This window comes from Sinocyclocheilus grahami, unplaced genomic scaffold, assembly GCF_001515645.1.
Source record: "Sinocyclocheilus grahami isolate Dianchi unplaced genomic scaffold, SAMN03320097.WGS_v1.1 scaffold19.1, whole genome shotgun sequence".
Taxonomy (NCBI): domain Eukaryota; kingdom Metazoa; phylum Chordata; class Actinopteri; order Cypriniformes; family Cyprinidae; genus Sinocyclocheilus; species Sinocyclocheilus grahami.
This window is the reverse complement of record NW_015505198.1, coordinates 534,620-549,845: the sequence shown is the minus strand read 5'-3', so window position 1 is coordinate 549,845 and position 15,226 is coordinate 534,620. Positions and strand designations below refer to the sequence as shown.

Below are 15,226 nucleotides of genomic sequence, written 5' to 3'. Positions count from 1 at the left end.
TATTATATATGCTATCTGTTATATATATATATATATATATATATATATATATATATATATATAAAATCTTATTACATAATATTTTAAACATGACAATATTTATAATTACAATAATAGCATACAAAAATGTATATGTATTTAAAAACAAAAAGTAAAATCTATACTAAAAAAGTATTGTTAAGACCAGGTATATTTATTAATAAAGTAAACACGTTCCATTTTAATTTCATGTTGTCTTTAAAATATTTGTAAGGTAATTCATGTGGACATTTTTATTATATGCATGTTTGATTGTTTGGCCAGTTTGCTTTTTTACCACACTATCACGTAAACATCCCGTTGTTTTAGTGTTGTGAGGCGCTACACTCTTACACACCCTCCTTCCATCTTCCATCGAGTATCCATCTATCCCATGAAATATATTCACTCTTCCTGTCTTATTCCACCCTCACGAATGTGCTCTGTCTCCTGAGGAATGGTTTTAAAAGCTCTTACTAGACAAACATAATAAAAATGGCGTGTGGTTGTCTGAACCGCGCTCTTGACCAGGCAGAGGGGTAAAAGAATCCACACGGCTTGTTTTTTTTGCTCTGTTGTCCAAACTGATAGATACAGTACAGGTTGTGTGCTACTGAAGTACACCTGTAGTATGTGATCAGACTGTGAGCGTGCTGTACTTTAATATAGAGCGTTGGGTGTTCTGCATGTATAGGTTGTTGGTTTTAATTAACGGGAAGCTGCTATTTTGTTTTTAATGCAAGTGGATTCTTGTAAACAAACTCCACTTTTAGGCAGTATATGGCAAGCCGTTTTGACTTTTATTCATTCTCAGGATATGAATTCTTCATATCAACAATTCAATTTTCACTAGTTAAAATGTTAATTCTTGATATCAGGAATTTGATTTCTACTAGTAATAATGGCTATTTTTGATATCAGCAGTTACATTTCCACTTGTAACAATGTTAATTCTTGATATCAAAAATTAAATTTTCACTAGTTAAAATGCTAATTATTTATATCAGGAATTAAATTTCAACTAGTAAAAAATATAATTCTTGATATCGGTAATGGTATTTTCACTAGTTAAATCTCACCATAGGCTGCCATTCAAATTTAATTGGTGATATCAATAATTACCTTGTTACTAGTAAAAATGTGAATTCTTGATATCAAGAATTCAGTTGTTACTAGTTGAAATGTTAATTCTTAATATCTGTAAATGAATTTCAACATGTTGCATTTGTTATTTCTGATATCTGAAAATGTATTTCTGATATCAATATAATTTCTGATATCTAAAATGGCTTTTTTACTAGTAACAATCACATTCATGATATCAGAAATTAACATTGTCATTAGTAACAATTGAATTATTGATATCAAAAATTAACATTTTAACTAATAGCAATTGAATTGTTGATATCAAGAATAGACATCTGTACTAGTAACCACGTGATTACTGATATCAAAAATAAAGGGGTTTACTAGTAAGAATTGTATTTCTGATATGTGAAATTGAAATTTCAACTAAGAAATCAATTCTTGATATCAACAATTGATTATGAATGGCAGCCTATGGTGACATTTAACTAGTGAAAATACAATTGCAGATATCAAGAATTAACATTTGTACTAGTGAAAATGTAATTGTTGATATCAAGAATTAAAATTTTTACTAGTGAAAATTGAATTGTTGATATCAAGAATTTATATCCTGTGAATGAATAAAAGTCAAAACGGCTTGCCAATTGCCATTCCCAGGATATAAATTCTTGATATCAAGAATATTTTTTACTAGTTGAAATTGAATTGCTGATATCAAGAATTTGATTTCTGCGAGTGATGACGTGTCATTGTTGATATCAAGAATTAACATTGTTACTAGTGGAAATGTAATTGCTGATATCAAAAATAGCCATTGTTACTAGAAATCCAATTCCTGATATCAAGAATTAACAATTTAACTAGTAAAAATTGTATTGTTGATATCAAGAATTCATATCCTGAGAAATGAATAAAAGTCAAAACGGCTTGCCATACAAGTATGTAGATATGAATGTGAGTGATTGGCGAGTGCATTACAAGCGTGCAGGATTATTAAGCATGCTTCATGCATGTTCTGTGGTGGTTAGAAACCTCGGTCTTGGAATGTCTGTAAATCTATCTATCTATCTATCTATCTATCTATCTATCTATATATCTATCTATTCTTTCTATCTATCTATCTGTCTGTCTGTCTGTCTGTCTGTCTATCTGTCTCTCTATCTCTCTCTATCTATCTATCTGTCTGTCTGTCTGTCTATGTCTGTCTGTCTATCTATCGATCGATCTATCTGTCTGTCTGTCTGTCTGTCTGTCTATCTGTCTCTCTATCTCTCTCTATCTATCTGTCTGTCTGTCTGTCTGTCTATGTCTGTCTATCTATCTGTCTGTCTATCTATCTATCTATCTATCAATCTATCTGTCTGTCTGTCTGTCTGTCTGTCTGTCTGTCTCTCTGTCTCTCTGTCTCTCTGGCTTGAAGCTGAAACAGACAGTAGCAGAAGACAGTTATGTTATATCTTGCTATGGTACCCCTTGTGGTGAATAGTAGGTGTATTTTGTAGTGTAACAAACTGTGGTTCTGTACATGTTTGAACACAACTACTCACAGAATTCATGCAACACGAGCAGGACGAATTTCTATGCAAATTACTTGTAAAACCATTCTTGTATAAAATGTTGAATTGAATCATTTGTGAAACCATTATTATTATATTGTTGCATTGAATCATTTATAAAACCATTCATGCTACATTGTTGCTTTAAATTGATTGCAAAGCATTACTTAGGCAAATTGTCAGATTGACATTAATTTAATTATCCATAAAACCATTCTTACTAAAATGTTGCATTGAATCATTTGTAAATCTCTTATGCATTAACTAATTTATAAAAAAACATGTAATTTGTTGCATTGAATTGTTCATAATGCAACATTTGACAAAAGAATGGCTTTACAAACTAGTTACACAGAAATCAATTTTGTATCATCGACTTTATAGTATTTTTTGTGCACATGTGATGTGTATCGCCGTGTTTGGTTGTGATTGTGTGCACATTTATGTGGAAATAGAGAAGCTGTAAGTGTGTGTGTGGTGCATATTATATCAGCAAATTTCTGTCTGAATGCATGTGTGTGTGTGTTCAAGCTGTTGTCCTACTTTCAGAGGAAAGTTTCCTTGTCTTTTTTTCCTTTGTCTTTCCTTGTTTCCAGAGTATTTTTTTCTGTGGTCAATGTGCTGCAAATTTTTCCCACATTCACCTCTTCCTCTCCCAAATATCCACACACACATATAGGGAGAAGCAGGGAGAGAGACAGATAAACGGGTCTGATATGTAGGTTGAAGGTCGCTGCTAGTCACTTCACTTGAATGATTGGTCACAAAAGCCTGACTACTAAACTCATTAATGGTCAATGTAACATACATAATTCAGAATTTCTTTTTTACTGATAAGCACTAAACATTTTTTATTTATATGTTACAAATGTCATTTATATCAGAATTACTGTAATTCTACGTTTCTAGGGAGCTACATGTAGATATATTACCATTTTTGCATATTTTATTGTAGCTGGCGACTTTTAGGTCAGGTTTTATATAAATAAAACTTACCATTAGTTGCTTAATATTTTGCATAAGAATATAGATGTTAATTCAAGTAATGTTTAGATATTTTCCTGTCAGCAGCAAACCCATATACTGTATGTAGGCATTTTGGTGCAATGAGTGTGAAAATGTAACTGGCATGTAAACTTTGTGTTGCTATCTCGTAATTACGGTAATTCTGACACTACGTGAATGCAGCAGAAGTGCTGTAGACCCGTTTTTGTCATCATTATGTTTTACAAATGCAGGCTTTATGAGCTCCCAGTCAAGTGAAGTATAATAGGATGTTCAGGAGGTTGTCAGAGAAACCAGCCAGCGGTCCACGAGAGCATATCTGTTCACTAACTCAACTGCAGTGTATTAATCAGCATCTTAGGGTGAAATTTGATAGTACAGAAATGATTGGATGAGAATTACTCCAGTAATTACTGCAACAATCAGTCTGTTCCAAAACCTAGTGAGTCACCTAGACATACTTTCTTTTGTTTTCTTTTTTATATGATTTTTAGACATTGAGCTTTGGAATGGCACTATATAATTAAATAAATATTTGTTTTATTATCTATTTGTTTGTTTGGTTGGTTGATTGGTTGTTTAATACCAAAATGTATCTTTGTAAAATATATTTTTGGCTTTTAGCTCTGGAACAGCATTATATAAATATTATATAAATTATACTATATACTATAATAATACTATATAAATAATATATTTATTTATTGCCTGTTTAATACCACCATTGTTCACTATATTTTTTTGACCTTGTGCTTTGAAAAGGCACTATATAAATTTTAGACCATGAACTTTTTTATATATTTATTTACAAAATGTATTGATATGATGTAGTTTTGACCTTAAGCTTTGATAAAGCACTATATAAATTAAATATATTTATTTATTTACAAAATCTATCTCTCTATCTGAATAAGATTTCTTAAATATATTTAAGATATGTGCTTAAATCACAGACCCTACATAAATTAATAACATCTATTTATTTATTCGAAAATGAATCAATACAAAATAAAATAATACTTTACCGAATAATTAATATTTTTGTGCTTATTAATGTGTCAATTTGTGAGCTTAGCAGTTCACTAGGTTTTGGTACAAAGATTTTTTTTTTTATAAATTGCCACTAACAATCCTTTTATAATGTTTATCATGCTCATAAATCTGTTGAAATGCTTCACAAAGGCTGCCGTGGTTTCCTCGACAATCTCCTACAGTCTGGCCGAGAAAGACTTCTGTCTTATTTGTTGTCTAGTCTTACTCTACACTGGCCAGATTAACTACCACTGGTTAACTGAAACACTTCATCGCAAATCCCGACTTTACCACTTCCAAAATATAAAACAATCCAGCTGGTGTTTTCTTGAACCAGTGGGAAAGTGTGAACGTTTACGTGTGGAGTATTTGTTTCTGGAAAACTCTGTGTTTTTATATTGTGGATTTTTTTTAGAAAACCAATGTATGACGAATTTCGTAACTCTCATTTTCCTGTTTTGTCCTGTGTGTGTCTTCTGTCCGTCTGTCTTTTACATGTCTCTTCACCTTTAAATTCACATTTGTGTCGCTTTATACTTACTTTTACGTTTTTCCCGTTTCCATTTGTTTCGTTCCTTTACCCATAAATCATTTTCTGTCTGCCACATCGATATATTAACTGAACATGTAACGCCCAACCCATCGTCCATGCTGTTTAATCTAAAAACACACATCTTAAAATTAATTTAACCTGTCACTAACAATTAAACTTGGTAAAACGATCTGCCAGCCACGGGTTATGAGAAATCTCGCAGCCTGAACAACATATCAGGAATGGCGGGGTCTTCCCTGCGTTTGACCCCCATCACCAGCACGCCCTATGACCCTTACGAGGCCCCAGGACCCCTCCGTCGCTGCCGCTCACCCATTCCCTCCATTTTGTAGCAGAAGAGCGGAAAGAGTGACAGAACGACTCAGGAAAGGAGGAGAGAAAGGCAGGACAGCCTCACACTCACATTCATAGCAATAACAATGACTGACCGCGCCAGTAGATACACGTCACTAAACGGAGCTGTTTGTCAATGACCACGGGTCATGTTAGTTACGAACTGAACTTGGCAGGTTAACCAGGTCAACAACTGTACGTATGTTTAGGAACGGAAGGAAGTGCTTTGTTTTTTCCCCATGCTTTCTGGGTCAGACATGTTAAACGTATGATTTTGATGCTCAAGGCAGATATATTAATGCATTTTGATTTCGAATACACTCGTTTTGTGTTCCATTTCCCTCAAACTCTGAATTAAGATGAATATAACTGAATATTACTGTGAATACATGCAATTCTGGACTGTAGAAAACTCCAGAATTTTCAATGCAAGAATAATGTACATATGCAATCATTACTCTGCAAATAGGGGTTAAAAATGAAATGTATCACACATACGTGTTTGTATTTGTCTTTGAACTGAAATCATTTAGTTTATTTGCAAAACTATTGAATCAAAATGGAATGGGTGAATCTGGTAAATCGATTATTTGAGCTCTGATAATACAGTCTCTCCATGACCATTTATTTTATTTTGCACATGGTCATCTTCATTGTTCATTTGTTTAATCATATGCATACTGTGTTTTGCCCATTATAACATGTTGCCAAATTTCGCCCACCTCTGAGCAAAGACTTGCAATCCAAAAACTGTACATGAGGAGCAAAAAAAGAACATTTGATGGAATTATTTTCCTTTGTTTGCCATTGTACACTGTGTTTGTGATGTGTTAAGGCCCGTTCACACCAAGCACAATAACTATAAAGATAACGATAAAGATATAGTTCTAAAAATCGTTCTCAATATTAAAGAATAGCAGAGTCCACACCACAACTATAACGATACAGAGGAACGATATCATTGTGATCACTTTCAAAATGATTTTTTCCAGCTGATGAACGATAAAACACTGACAGCCAATCAGAATCCATCCTGCTGTAACAAGCTCAAGAATTTAAAGCGGCAGATGAACGTGCGCTTAGAATAAACAGACGATATCGTTCACTGGTGTGGATGCTAATATCGTTATCTTTATAGTTATCGTTCTTGGTGTGAACAGGGCTTAAGTGTTAGATTTTCAGATGATGCTCCAAAAAAAAAACTCTAAAAATGCTCATTCACCCACATATATATATATATATGCAAAGTGTTCAATATTCCATCCTAATTCATAATGCTGCAAAAGTACGCACATGTGGTGTTATAAATGTATGTGTAAGAGAATTAATCTTGATGAAAAGGTTAAAAGAATTGAAGATGACGAAGAGGATGTGATGATTTTAAGAGCATTTCTTATTTGTCTTGTCAATGTTAGTGTCCTGCTGTTGTTTTTTTTATTATATTTTGAATGTTTTTCAAAGATAAATTGTTTTTGTTTTCAAAAACATTACACGACAGTTTCATTTGTATATGATATATACGTAAGCGTTACTGTGTTTCTTTTTGGATAAATAGAAATAGACAAAAAATATATGTAAATGTATTCAGGTCGATGTGACCGAGTGCTTCCAGAATCATTAACAAAAGAGGTGATCCTAAGTAAAGAAGCCATTTCTGAGAATAGTACTTCCCTGAAATAGCAAAAAAAAATAACATGTTGCAACAATTGCAAAGTTGTAGTATATAGGGAACTGTATGTTATCTAGTTCTTTATCATTAAATGTGATTTAGTTTCCCAATGGAGAACAACCCACTGCTGAGACAGTAAATATATCAGTAAGGAGCTATTTTGTTTTAAACATGGCTCCTCGATCATGCAAACCTGGATCCTACAATGTACCCAGCATTGTGCAAGATTCAATCCTCCAAAGTGATTTTGTTTTCCAATTCAGGATTGGTACAGTTTCTATGATAACCAAAGTTTGGCAAGTTAGAATGCAAGAAAAAAAGTATTTTCTGATGAAGTCAAAGGACATGAAAAAAGTATAAAAAGTTAAAGGGGTCATATGATGCAATTTCAGTTTTTCTTTTCTCTTTGGAGTGTTACAAGCTCTTGGTGCATAAAGAAGATCTGTAAAGTTGCAAAGACTAAAGTCTCAAATCCAAAGAGATATTCTTTATAAAAGTTAAATCAGCCACACCTACCTAAAACGGCTCGTTCTAACACGCCGTCTACGTCACAATGTGGGAAGATTTGCATAACGCCGCCCAAATGTTCACGCAAAGAAAGAAGGCGTAAACTTTATTCTCGCTGTAGTATTGTTGTTGCCGCCACTGCCATGTCGTGAAGGCGCTGTGTTTCGTTGTGAAAGCGAAACTACTTTGTTTGGCCTTCCAAAAGAGGACGCCCAGCGGCCGCTCCTTCGTCGAATCGAATTGAAAAGCGCTTGTTATTTGTAATTTCTCCGATTACAAATGCAGACATGGTTTTATGTTTACACGGCGCGATGCAATGCAACGCGTAAAAAGACAGTATAAGTCATTATAATCCGTAATTATGTCCCCACTGGATCCAACAAATGCCTCATTTATAATGGGTTTTATATATAACGGCCTGACAGGGCATCACAGTATGGTAGGGGCGAAATATTTCCGTCACACGCTTGAGGTATTCAGCCAATCACAACGCACTGGATAGCTGGCCAATCAGAGCACACATCGCTTTTTCAGACCGAAGAGCTTTGTAAACATCGACGCATTTCAGAAAGGCGGGGCATAGAGGAGAAACAATAATGTACAGTATGTGGAAAATAATGTGTTTTTTTACTTTAAACCGCATAAACACATTTCATTATACCAAATAATGTTCTTTTTAGCAACATCATATGACCCCTTTAATAAAATATACACTGCCATTCAAAAGTTTTTTTTTTTAAGAAATAATGCTTTTATTCAGCAAGGATGCATGAACTGATCAAAAGTGACAGTAACCAAAGTTTTCTATTTTAAATAATTGCTGTTCTTTTAAAAAATATATATATATATAACATTGCTAATAATAAGAAATATTTCTTGAGATTCAAAACAGTGTATTAGAATGATTTCTGAAGACTGAAGTAATGATGCAGAAAAATCTGCTTTGCATCACAGAAATAAATTACATTTAATATTATATTCAAATAAAAAAGTTATTTTATATTGCAATAATATTTCCTATTTTTACTGTATTTTTGATTTTTTTTTTTATCAAATAAATGTAGCCTTGGTGAGCATAAGAGACCTCAAAAACATTTGAAAAATCTTACTGATTCCCAACTTTTGAATGGTAGTATATATCAGTAGTACAGTAAAACTTGAATTTTAAAGTTTGAATATTCAGAACCGATAATTATGTAAAAAAAAACAACAACAACTAGATGCCGGAACAGTGAGAAACAGCATTATATCAATGCAAAATCCACACAAACTATAAAATATATTTAAATATACTATAATCGTCACATTATTGTGCATGCATCTGTGGTGGGATTGAATCCTGCACGACACTGGCACCAATCCTTGTTAAAATGATTGTATTTTAACAAACATGTAGCGGGACCCCAGGCCTCCTCATACACTGTGAAACCAGAGACTTTCTTCCTCTAAAACTGATTAGTCTCCATTAGTTATGGATCTCTAGTGATTAGTTAATTGAGAAGATTCATTCTCTAGATAAAAAATAATAATAATAATGTCTTTCCTCCATTTGTGAGTTGATGTTAAAATTAATATTGTGCTGTTCTTGTAGTATGCAAATGTTTAAGATGTTAAAAAAGGACTTTTAAGAACTGATTTGTTTCCTTGTGTATACTATGTAGCTGTGCCCTATACAACACTGTCAGGTCACTGAAACACATCGAACATGTTTATATTAAAAGAGCAAGAGCCCTCTATGAGGATAATTTAGGCTACAGTGTTGTTGTAGAGACATATACACCGCTAGCTAGATTTAACTAGCTTCACCTATTAATGCAAAGCTTCTAGGCCGACATGATCTGTACAAATGTGTATCTACACGAGCCCATTTGCCCATTAAACTCACCTCTGCCTTTCTCTTTATGTATGTTGGTTGTTCTTTAAAGACTCCATGTGTTATGTTGACATTTACTGTATGTAAATGAGTGTTTGTTTAAGGTGCGTGTGTGCATTTTGAATTTGTGTTTGCAAATTAACTGAAAACTAATGCACTCATTCACCCAGATTACATTAGAATGTGTAAAAACAACACAAAGGTGAATTTTGATAGATTTATTGCTTATTACCTGAACTAAAATGTACAAAATCATAGATATTGTTAGTGGTTCAGACTTGAATGAATTATCTGTTAACAGAATTCTTACAGTACATGCTTAACTTTTTACCAGCCATCCACAGGTAAACCTTCCCCAGCTTTCTACTGTTCTCAGTTTTAATCAATAAGTTTCCTTTATCAGTGATAATGTAGTAGCTTATTATATTTTAAATTGATCTAAAATGTATCTGGGGTGGACTATTCCATTCCTGCTAGATCTAGAAAGTTAATTGGCCACATATAGTGTTAATACGCAAGTGTGATCGCCAGTGTTTTCGGATTTCAGGTTAAACACTGTGTTATCATTAATTGTAATTAGCACCTGTGTGTTTTCTCCGGGACTGGACTTTTTCACCCCTGAGAAGATACATTGCACAGCCAGTGTTCAGTGCATGCAACTTCATCTTGAGATCTGTGTGTGTGTAGAAGAGTTTTAACTGTGTTCATCTCAAAATCTTTTTTTCGTTTTTTCAGTGGCTTTGTATTTGTGTGATTTTCTTAAAAGCATTTCTACATCTTAAAGGAATAGTTCACCCAAAAATGAAAATTTGCTGACATTTTACTCACCCTCAGGCCATCCAGGATGTAGATGAGTTTGTTTCTTCATGGGAACAGATTTGGAGAAATGTAGCATTACATCACTCGCTCACCAATGGATCCTCTGCAGTGAATGGGTGCCGTCAGAATGAGAGTCTAAACAGCTGATAAACACATCACAATAATAACACAGTAAAAAAGTCCATCTCTTGTTGTTCTCTCACACCAAAATCCACCCACATATTTGTTTAATTTCCGATTTGGATTGTTTTGTCTTGTTAACGTTGCTTGATCTGTGCATATTTCTCACCTGATTCAGATGAGACAAATTTTTCACTGGAGAAAGCAAAATTATGGATAGAAGACTCGTATTTTAGCTTGTATCAACAGTTTGAAGTTAAAAACACAGCATTTTGCTTCACAAGATGTTAACTGATGGACTGGAGTGGTGTGAATTACTTGTGGATTATTGTAATGTTTTTATCAGCCGTTTGGACTCTCATTCTGACGGCACCCATTCACTGCAGAGGATCCTTTTGTGAACAAGTGCTAAATGATGAACAAACAAACTCTTCTACATATGGAATGGCATGAGGGTCTGTACATTTTCAGCAAATTTTTGGGAGAACTATTCCTTTTAATTTTTCTGTGATTTTTCTTTTAAACGTTTTGCTTAATTAATGTTCATTTCTAACAAAATTATTATATCTCTGTTTTTGTCCGCAGTGTTAAGTTTCTAGCATTTGGCAATTCTATTAAGGAGACACGGTTAGTCGCTGAATCCTGAAAATTTTGCCGATGGGGCCGTACTATCCACATGGGACATGTGAGGAATGTCGGAGTGGCAAGAGGGTGTGACTGGAGAAAAAAAAAAGAAAAACAAGGAAACTGGAATTTTCCGAGGCCGGATCGTCACACGGTAACCAAAGCAACCTCACCGAAATTCCGGATCACTCCTCTTTCTACAGACTGACTGACTTTACGCAAAACAAAACCGAACATTGCACTGACACCTGAAAGAGAAAAAAGACTCTTGAAGGAACGAACGGAAAACATTCCAATGTTTTAAGATCAAAGCACCAGGCGTTATGACTGCCACACTCACCTGGGCCCTGAGTTTCTGTATATTAATCTATATGTAAGAATGAAGGACCAAGTTAGAATAATTATGTAGCATTTCTGCTAAGACCCTGTAGCATTTCTTGGCTGGGAGAACTCTCCGACAGACTTTTTACAGACTGATATTTCATTGACCGTTTGCACAGAATGACTAAAAATGGCTTAGTCATGCACAATTTTTATTGTTTTCTTCCCCCACTCAGCATATTAGCAGCAAAATGTGTTGTTTGTGCATTGCCGTGTGGTAGTTCCCACTCCCCGTCTGAGTCTTAGAGTAGCTTTTCTTTGTGAATGAATCTAGAGCACTGAAAAGTGAAACGCAGTACTCTGGTTTGGTTACAGACGTACGTTGCTATTCCCAAACAGTCTTCCAGTTTTTCCCCCAAGCGTTCGGGGGAGGCAACATCGAAAACAGTCCCGACAGACCAAAGCCCAACTGTGACCAAATAATCTACAAAAGCTAAAATGGCACAAAATAACTTGAGACATTCCCTATCAGATCTGAACTTTTCGTCCCTTTAAATATGAACGGATTGGCTGTTCTGCCAGGGGTGCTGTTTGTAAATCCCAAAAAAAACTTAAATTGAGGGAGGTCTCTCTCGTTCCTGATTATAGAGATTTCTTTTGTGATTTATTTAGTAGAGCTGATGCTGCCATTGATTATATACATGCACATGCGAGTGCTTGGACCAATAACAAGTGGAAGTTTGTTTTTTCCTTGTGGAAAGAGGGTATAAAGGTCAGGGAAATGTAGATACATTCTTAAAATCTCCCTTTCTAAAAATCGTCAATACGTCTAAAACTGCCTTTTCAGAGTTTCCCTCCGTCTCTGTCTTGTATTCTCTCCTATTGGCTTGCCAGCGCCATTCCTTCTTAACTAATCAGAGGGAACGCAGGAGGTCACGCCAAACGAATCAAGAAGAATAAATGTGCAAAAAAAGAACAAATTTATATTTTGATAAGTAGTTGCAAAAACATCTCCATAGTTCACGAGGAACATGATGCAACCGGTGCCCGAACGCGACTGTAAAAACGCAACGCCGACCACCCTACGAACAGCCGCCGACTTATACAAAAAAAGGATGAAAGAATAGATATTAACGCTCTCTTTTGGAGGGAGGGTGCAAAAACAGAAGAGATTGTTTCCTCGTAGACTGAACTGTGAGAAAATGGATGTCAAAATATATGAGGGAAAAAAAATGAACGAAAAAAAATACTACTAAAAAAACGTTAAAAATGCATTTTTGTAACGTTGTTTACCAGCATGAGAACTTTGCATGACTGTATTTTCTGCTAGCCCTTAGTTGAAGTGGGGAGGGCTAAAATAATAATTAAAAAAAGATATTAATAATAAAGATGTTAATAAAAATACATAAATTAAAAAAACACATGATATGCAATGGATATTTAAGAAAAATAATATATTTAAAAGAGCTATATTTTGTTTTGAGATGGGAAAAAAATGTGAATAAATTCTGACTGCGAGTTACACACTGAACTGTTTTATTAGTTTAAGATTTTAACAAAAAATCTCAATGCCACCAAAAGCGATTCTGCTACATACTGCCCCATGTTACATTCTCATTCAGTTTCATTTCTTCCATCGAAACGCCGCCTGGACTGTATATTTTGGTTGCGAATCTCTCTCTGTATGTCGTAGGAATCACCTATCTCGTCTTTTATTGAAGTGTTCAGCTAATGTTTGTCTGCGTACAACATTAGTTCCCTCTGTAGCCATGATAACAACTGTGCTGACGCTAGAATCCTCTGTAAGCGGGATATGGTGTCTTTCCCCCACATGCATCGGGGCTAATAGCGTTTCATTCTCACTTTGAGTTCACCTGCTGTCATTGGCAATAATATGAATGATAATGAGATTGAGATGGAGAATGGAGATTGTAGCAAGGCAAAGTGGAGACTCGTATCGGTCTCAGCGTCTTCCTTACGAACAGATGCAGCGTGGAAAACTTGTGTTTTTGTAAAGGCATTGTGTCTCTAATCTCAGGTGAAAAATGTGAATGCTCAGTTGCGCACCAGACCTCTGCCTGCCCGTGCAGCTATTTCTCATTTTCATCTCGTCGGATTGTTTTCATGAGCATTTTGCTGTCACTTGTTTGATGTATTTCCTGTTAAAACAGGAAGTTAGGACACAGGCATCATCCCTTGCCAATAGTCTTTAGCCTTTAGCTTAGCAAAATCACAGCTGATAGCTTATTAAGTGGGCGAAAGCAATGAAAACACTTGAATACGAATAAGCTCAGAAGAGAAAGAATGTCATTTTGTAATATTGGCTACAGAATTAGAATTGCTAACATTAAACACGCTAATTTGATGTCTTAAAATTGCCACCCAGTTTTTTTTTTATCTTTTTGTTTATCTTACAACTTGTTTTGGGTCTCAAGACGCCAGGTTAAAGTTAAATCTTTAGCATTTAGCTTTAGGCGAATAAAACATCACAGTGTTAAGAGTCAAATGTGTTTATTTGTCGTTCTGTAATATAGGCTACATAATTAAAATTGTTAATTCTAATCATGCTAATTTGGTGTCCATACATGTGCAGTTTTGCAATTTGTTTAGCAGTTGTTTTTGTATCTCAGGACACCAGGCTGAAGCTAAAGTTTAGCAATTAGCATTAGGCTAATGTGAAACATACCAGTTGAGTTAAATGTGTTATTCTAAAGCTACAGAATTAAAATAGCTAACTCTGATCATGTTAATTTGGTGTCTTGGAAATGTGTAGTTTTACACAACCTGTTTATCATGGAATTTGTTTTCGATTCCCAGGACACCAGGCTCAAGCTTTAGCATTTAGCTTATGTTAATATGAAAATCAAAGTTAAATGTTTAGTTGCCATAATATTGGCTACAGAATTAAAATAGCTAACCATGCTAATCTGACATCCTAAGTGTTCAGTTTTACACAACATGTTTATCATAGAAGTTATTTTTCTTCTCAGGACACCAGTTTGATGCTAACCTTTAACATTTAGCATTTAGCTTTAAGCAAATTCTTTAAGAAAAAGTTCTCAAGACACCAGGCTAAAGCTAAACCCTTAGGTTTAAGCTAATGAAAAACATTTTTAGATTTTTTTTTTTTTCAGATGGGCCTCACCGAAACGAACTTCGGCCTCACTCTAGTAGCATCTTTAGCATGGTAGCACTACAGCTAATCTGTTAGCATTTATTAAACACGAGGGCATTTGCAAACTTGTTCACAATGTGCAAAAAATATGCAAGACGTATTAGCTATAAGCTACATGACAGGCGAATCACATGAATCATATTTTCAGTCATTTAATCAGAGTCAGCTTAAGCAAATGAGTCCAGGTTTATATTTTTATCGCAGAAGTGTGTGATTTTATTTCAATGACAGGGCAGATAGATAAAATATCAAGCATAGCGTTAGTTCTGGCAGGTCACATTAGTCAAGCTCGCATCAGCTGACTCTCAGCTGATCCCCATCAACCTATGGGAATACCTATATCTAAGCATTCATATATAAGGTCCCGCAGTAGTATCAGCAGTTTTTGCATTGCTCAATACCTAATTACCCTCCTCCATCCCCTGCTCCTCCTCTGTCAGTCAGGATTCAGCCTTCTGATTCTCCTTTGAATCAGACTAATTCTAAAATGTGTACATAACATTATTGAACTTTAACGATATCTGCAATACAT

At 34.7% G+C, this 15,226-nt stretch overlaps 1 protein-coding gene across 1 annotated transcript in view; it reads left to right on the top strand.

The window, feature by feature from the left end:
- Positions 1-6,114, top strand: part of LOC107555185 (potassium voltage-gated channel subfamily C member 3-like) — a 54,462-nt gene extending 48,348 nt beyond the window's left edge. The window contains exon 5 of the mRNA XM_016237907.1: positions 5,431-6,114. Coding sequence (XP_016093393.1) covers positions 5,431-5,585 — 155 coding nt within the window. The 3' untranslated portion in view covers positions 5,586-6,114. The remainder of the gene's footprint in view (positions 1-5,430) is intronic.
- The last annotated feature ends 9,112 nt before the right edge of the window (positions 6,115-15,226 follow it).